Source organism: Chiloscyllium plagiosum, unplaced genomic scaffold, assembly GCF_037043375.1.
Source record: "Chiloscyllium plagiosum isolate Xiang-an unplaced genomic scaffold, Cpla_swu_hap1 HiC_scaffold_48, whole genome shotgun sequence".
In the NCBI taxonomy this organism is placed as follows: Eukaryota; Metazoa; Chordata; class Chondrichthyes; order Orectolobiformes; family Hemiscylliidae; genus Chiloscyllium; species Chiloscyllium plagiosum.
In genome coordinates this window covers 20,975,852-20,983,192 of record NW_028270186.1, presented here as the reverse complement: position 1 = coordinate 20,983,192, position 7,341 = coordinate 20,975,852, and the positions used below count along the sequence as shown (strand labels likewise).

The 7,341-nt window shown below is 38.2% G+C and overlaps 1 protein-coding gene across 1 annotated transcript; it reads left to right on the top strand.

Annotated features, from left to right (window-relative positions):
• Positions 1-438: 438 nt before the first annotated feature.
• Positions 439-6,634, top strand: LOC148135740 (putative G protein-coupled receptor 139). Its single transcript, XM_087984338.1, has 2 exons — positions 439-505; positions 5,724-6,634. The coding sequence occupies exons 1-2, from the start codon at positions 439-441 to the stop codon at positions 6,632-6,634; spliced, it is 978 nt and encodes a 325-aa protein (XP_087840464.1).
• Positions 6,635-7,341: the final 707 nt, after the last annotated feature.

Genomic DNA, 7,341 nt, shown 5'->3' with positions numbered 1-7,341 from the left:
CAACGATCCACATCATTTTGGACATTTAAAAAAAGGGCCCGACATAGAACAGCAATATCCTAGAAGCATCACCAGTTAGGTTGCAATTACTGAGTACTCGTACTCTCACTTGGAAGTTTCCGATGCAGCATGAGTTATCAGGATGAATCTACTGTTTCTGAATTAATTACACTGCGGATTATAAATTGCATTAAAAGTAAGAAATAATTAACTATTGTGATAAGAAAGCAGCTGCACTTCATTACTAAGTATTTTACATCTCTGCAGGGAGTTGACTGTCATGACATACCTGCCCTTTTTAATGCTACATGTTGTAATCTCACTCGTCCTGTCGAGATCCAACAGCATATAAACTGAGTGCATTAAAAACCTATTGATATAGGTTTTAACATACTGAGATTTTCTGCATCAAAAAGCGACGAATTCATTTTGAGGGAAATGCATTATCCAATTGACAACGTCTTGAAAATATATTACAGTAACCTTGCTGTTATTGGCGTACCTGGTAAGTGGATCAGAAGCAATCGAACTTCTGTAACATTTTGTGAGAGCCAGATTTTGGTTTTCATTCTGTGATTGTGTAAGATTGTACACGGTTCTACTATTGACTGTTATACAGGTACCAATCAATGACGTTGTTTTGTGGAGTCAAATGTTCGGAATTTCATTGAACATTGATTTTTTTACCATGAAAAATACATATGCTTTTTCAGCTTAGGTTATTTCATTTTTGTTTGAAATCCTGCGCACGTAGGCAATACTGAGAGAAGTATTAGACACAGTGCATTTCTATTAATTGCGTATCGCTAATACTTGTGTGTCAGGTAATGTTAATGGCATACAAGAATAGGAAATCACTCGCTTTTGCAATCCACTGAACGGAAAATCATACAATGAGGGACACCTGAGCCAGAGGATTTTTTTTTGGAGAACCTAATACTGAAACACGTTCTTGAATATGGGCTACAAACTGGAATGAGCTATGTTAGCTCTATTTCCATTTAATCTTTCGACTCTCCAAACCACTGCAGCTGCTATTGCGTGTGTTATAGATTACAAAAAATTGTGGCAAAATTCATATTTCTGTTGTTCTCTTGTAAAGATTCTGAGTGAAATACATTCCTTCTTTGCTTTTGAATTTTCGGGTGTAGTGAAGTGTCTTGCTGAATATTTATTGACAGACAAACAACTAGAGGGTGTTGTTACAGTATTTACTTTCATCGATGTGAAAGTCAAACAACTGAGGAAACATTCTGTCTTTTCCACATGTGCAGAGATTAACAGATTCAGCAAGGCAGAGATAGTCAGCTCCAACGCGGGAAGGCATGTTTTTGTACGCTGTGATGTCTAAGAGGATCAGGTCTGGGTCAGACAAAGATACAAGAGGGTCTTGTCTGGGTCAGGCGGAGAGGAAGGCGAGCGTTTTTAATGGGTGAGAGTTGTGAGTTGTTTGAGGGAAGTGTAGTTGATCCTAGTATTGAGTTAATTAAGGAGTTAGTCAGAAGTTACACTATGCGATTAACAGTCTCAAGATCCCAGACTTTTTTTGTTAAATCACTTTAGAAGAACAAAGAAAACAAATAAAATTTACAGCCGAGGAACAGGCCCTTCGGCCCTCCAAGCCAGAGTTGATCCATTTCCACTGTATAAGCCTGTCACCCACCTCTGACAGTGCCCACTCCCTCAGCATTGACCCTCCGACAGTGCCCACTCCCTCAGCACTGACCCTTCGACAGTGCCCACTCCCTCAGCACTGATCCTCCGACAGTGCCCGCTCCCTCAGCATCTATATCCAATTGCTCCCCACCTACTCATGCATCTGTCCAGTCGCTTCTAAAACAAATCGCCCGTGCCTGCCTCTACTACCTCTACTGGCAATGCGTTCCAGGCACCTACCACACTGTTTATAAAATATTTTCCGTCTGTATCCCCTTAAAATTTTCATCTCTCACCTTGAAAGTGTGATCGTTCGTCATTGAATCCTTAACCCTGGGAAAACGCTTATCTCTATCTACCCTGTCTATATTCTTCATTTTTTGTAGACCTCCATCAGGTCCCCCCTCAATTTCCTTTTTTTCTATTGAAAAACAAGTCTGACCTGCTCAAACTCTCTTCATAGCCAGCACCTTCCATACCAGGCAACATCCTCGTAAACCTTTTCTGCATTGTTTCCAAAGCGTCCACATACTTTTGGTAATGTGGCGACCAGAACTCTACACAATATTCCAAATGCTGCCGAGTCAATGTCTTGACCTACCAGCTATTATCGTCAATGCCCCGTCCGATGAAGGTGACCATATCATGTGCCTTATTATCTACTCTAACCACCTGTGCAGCAACCCTCAGGGTACAATGGACCTGAACTCCCAGACATGTCTGCTAATCAACTTTAGCAATGTTGTTCCGTGTACTGTATAATTCTCTCTCGAATTAGACTTTCCAAAATTCATCACCTCACGTTTACCTGGATGAACTCCATCTGCCACTTCTCCATCCAACTTTCCAGTCTATCTATATTCTTCTGTATACTTTGGAAGTCCGCTATGCTTTCTGCTACTTTAGCAATTTTCGTGTCATCTGCAAACTTGCTGATCATATCAATAGTGACCTCCACCAGATCAAATATGTATGTTACAAACAATAGTGCCCCCACCACTGACCCCTGTGGAATACCACTGGTCACCTTTATCCATTTCGAGAAACTCCCTTTAACTACTACTCACTGTCTCTTGTTGTTCAACCAGTTCTTTATCCACCTAACTAGAATAACCTGTACACAATTTGACTTCAATGGGTCCATTAGTTTACATGGGGAACCATGCTAAAGCCATGCTAAAGTCCATGTATGTGACATCCACAGCCCTTTCTTCATCTATCAACTTGGTCACTTCCTCAAAGTTGTCTATTAAATAAGGTACGACTTCACCGCACAAAGCCATCTTCCCTATCGCTGACAAGCCCATTATTTTCCAAATATAAATATATTTTATTCCTCTGTACCTTCTCCAGCAACGTTTCCACCACTGAAGTCAGGCTCACTGGTCTGTAGTTACTGTGAATATCCCTACTACCCTCCTTGTACAGGAGGACAATTTTATGGGGAAATTTCTTTTTCAGATTCAGAATTCAGATTGGTCCAGGTGTGGAGCTTCTATCCAGTAGTGAATTTAATTTCCTCGGCAGTGCCTTCACTGTGAGTTATATACTTTCTAATCAGTGTCTTGTGAAATGCATGGCACACTTGAGAAAAAGCTCCGACTTGAGGCTAGGACTCTCCTCAAGTTGAGATTCTACTATTGCACAACAAGCCCGTTATTTTAAAGTTTGCTGTTGCTCCCGACTACGTTATGATTATGAGGTTGCAGGTTCCAACAGAGAGATGAATTTTTAAGTTAGAGCGCAATTGGTTCACCAACAGCCGACACAATTTTCTGACATTGAAAGTATGTTTGACTATTTACATATGTAGACAAATAGAAAATGATTGAAGATAAGGTAGGTCGTTCTCATTTAGTTTAGGGTAATGGTCGCCTTAGCTTTTGGGCCTAAGTGTTTTTTATCCTGCTGTATGAATTTCTGACTCAATCTCTTGGAGTTGTTTGTGATGGCGACAAAAGTGACCGAGAAGTTGGACTGGACTTTGCTTTACAGAAGTGATTTGATCAGGAGTGGTATAATAATGTATAGCCGAAATTAAACACTCAGACGTTATGTGCTCTAACGTAATTGGCATGGTTAGATGACTGTTTGGCGACAGGAACAAATATAGAGTTTCATTATGTATTTCTCATTGTAGCAAGAGGCAATAAGTGATTTATTACAGGAAGTGGGATCCACACAGCTTATAATTTATATAAGTGAAGATATGAAAATGCCACTAATAGCTGCAGTCAAAGTTGCTGTGGATTCAAAATCTATCATGTGAAGACGATATGAAGAGGTTCCATAGAAATACCAGCAGGCAATATGAATACGCAAAGGTAAGGGAAATGGTGTACATTATGTGAAATCTACGATTGTGAACTTTAGCCAGAAGAATATAATGAGCATAAGATGATCAAAATGTAGAGAGATTTCAGAACACCAAGAGGTAGATGGAGCTGAGTGTGCTCGGGTGTGAATCGCAAAATGTTTATGTCATGCATGGGAGTTGCGAATGATGTTCACATATTAGATTTTATAAAATCTTATGCATGTTTGAAAAATATGGTCGAAAAAAACACAGCACTATTTTAATATACACTTATTTAAGAGACGGCTGTGTACTTGGAAAGTAACAAATCTGTGATGTCATTGCAGGCACTAACCATACAAAACTTCGAAAATCATTACTTGAAGTTTGAGTTCCAGATGAGTTGTATGCGAGGGGCTGTAGGGATAAGGCTTTTGCTGGAAATCAAAGGTCTATTGTTTTTAGACGATAGACCAGTTATAAATTATATTGATGTCTTGCCAGCCAAAAACATTGCAATGGATTCAAATCTCATTGATTAGCTCAGAGCTGGGAAGAGATCACAAAGGAAGGAAGTATACAATTCTTCACCAGCTCAGAGAAGAGTTTCTTTATTTTCTACTGCTGAAATTGCTTGGAAACGTGATGAAAATGAATTCATATTTAGTTCAATAATTGATGTAAACTCTAACTTTCCACTGATGAAGCAGGAACTTCGTAAGAGTGATCCTGCTACCTTGTTTCTCTTACCAAGCAATAGAAGCATTTAGGAAAATACAATTGTAGAAACAGGCTTGCCAACAGAAGAGTCATGAGGGTCAAATCAACAACAGAATGCGAGAACAAATGCAACTGAACAGTACTTCCCATTCAAATCTACTTCTACATCATGTGTTTGTGCATGCAACTGTAAATTTATAAGTTTTCAATTCGAGTTCAAAGTCCTTATTCGTATCTTAAATGTCGTCTCTTGGAGGGAATCTAATCAAAGCTCAATGCTGACTGCGTATAAGTGTTTACCTGTAATTAGTTTCCAGTTCATGTGATCTGTACGGTACAGATAAACGTGACGCTGTTCAGGTGTAAATTTGATTGCTTTTCTTAATTTGTACTTGTGAAAACTCATTGGCAATGCATAAATGCGTTCCATTTTCTCACCGTATTAAGCATAATTTCAATTTGTATGTGCCTGTTTATTTTTATATTGTGTTTCCACTTTTCAATTTCATACTAGTTATGGCAATTGCAAAGGAAAATTGACTTAAAGTAATTCATTGTAGAACAGGACTTCCTTTCTTCTGTCAAGCTTTTTGGCTACATTTAATATCCGTTTCACTGTGTTGCGTTGTCATATAAACTATTAGTTCACTTATCCCCTCTCTTACATAATTACGTTTTAACTGATGAAGTTTATAAAAATCAGAATAAACTGCAATTAGTCTATTGCTTCTAGCCACACATGATGATGATTCAATCAAATAATTTTCTTTGAACTCTCCCTTTTATCAGCTCCTGAAATAATATCTAGAATATCCCTGAATGTGAATGACCCAGCTTTCACTGTCTGAGAGTTGCACGTTTTAAAATCCCCATTTGAAATTATTTAAATTTATTTTGTTGATTCGTGATTCCTGGGGTACTCCACTTCACGAGAGATTTTTGATTGTGCAAGCTGTGATCAACCAAAGCCAATTGAGAGCACGGCATTATTGTCACAGTGAATGTTTTAACATGCATTTCTGTTGCTTTTTTTTCTCTCTCTCCCTTGCAGTTAATTTGGTGGCGATATTAATCCTTGCCCATGGAAGATGTGGCCTTTCGACTTGTACCACTCGCTACCTATTGGCTATGGCAGTGGCGGATCTACTATTCATTATTACAGAGGTTATACTGTGGCGGATCACTTATTTTTATTTCCCATCATCCTTCTTTCTCATTACACCTGTGTGTAGTGTTATTCATGCTCTGCGTTGTGTAACCACAGATTGTTCAGTGTGGTTCACCGTTAATTTCACTTTTGATCGATTTGTTGCCATTTGTTGTCAGTGTCTAAGAGCGAAATATTGTACTGAGAGAACCACAACTGTAGTTTTGGCAGCAACTGGTTTTCTCTTCTGTTTAAAAAATATACCTCACTACTTTTTACAACAGCCTGGAGTTATAATAGATAATGTGCCATGGTTCTGTTATGTCAAGCCAATGTATTATACAGATCCGGGATGGTTGGTATTTAATTATTTTAATATGGTTTCAACCCCATTGTTGCCATTTGTTTTAATTTTGCTGCTGAACGCTCTCACTATTAGATATATATTAGTAAGTAATCACATCCGTAAAAGACTGAGAGGTCAGAATACCAAAGATAATTGCAATGATGCAGAAATGGAGAGTAGAAGGAGATCTGTGATTTTACTTTTCAGCATATCCGGCAGCTTCCTTCTTTTGTGGTTGGTGCATGTTATCAATTTCTTATATTATAGCATTGCAGGAGTAAATACAAGAGATTATAACAAATCTGAATTCATATTACAAAGAGTTGGATTCATGCTGCGCAATCTGAGTTGCTGCACGAATACATTTATTTATGCAGCGACTCAGTCCAAGTTCAGAGAGCAACTCAAGAGTGCAATGCAATACCCTATCAAACCAATGCTACAACTGATTAAGAAACAGGTCAACTGAGAGCAGGCTACAGACATATCCCAGTGCTTTGATTCCAATAATCTCAAACGCACCACAAATTCTCCATTAAATATTTTACAACGAACTGTGAAAATCAGCAAAACGTGATGGATGGTATGGCAACAGTCATCCAGCCTTTCTGTTATCTCTTTGAAAAGAAACTCCGTTGTTTTTAATTCATACATTTCGTTTTGGATACTCATGCTATTTCTATGCAAACAAGCTGTCACTTTTTATGTGACTAACATTCTTTTCCTTACACATCATTTCTATACATTTCCAGAGTTTGTTAATCTTTTCGGCCTTTAAGTTTTGTTCTTACTACTGGAACATTTCTTGAACAAAGCAATACAATATTCTAGTCTTCTGGCACCTGTTCCATATCTGGGGAAAACCAAACATTTGTGCCCAGCAATCTTTTAATTCTTTTCTTTTCATAATCTTAGAAAGAAGCTTATTTGGGAGAATGTTTTTTTTGTCACTTTGCACACACCTTTCTATTCAAAACTTTTTCTCTTATAAAATTATCGCCCTTTATGATACATTGCTTCCTTCAATCACCATGGCCTGTTTCGTATTGCCCTCTTTCGCAAATGGTGACCTTACATTTCATACAACATGAAAACTGATAGTGATCGTCCTTACGATCAAATGTAACATCGAAAACTAGGCAATCTGTATATCACAAATAAGAAGAACTCTAGTTA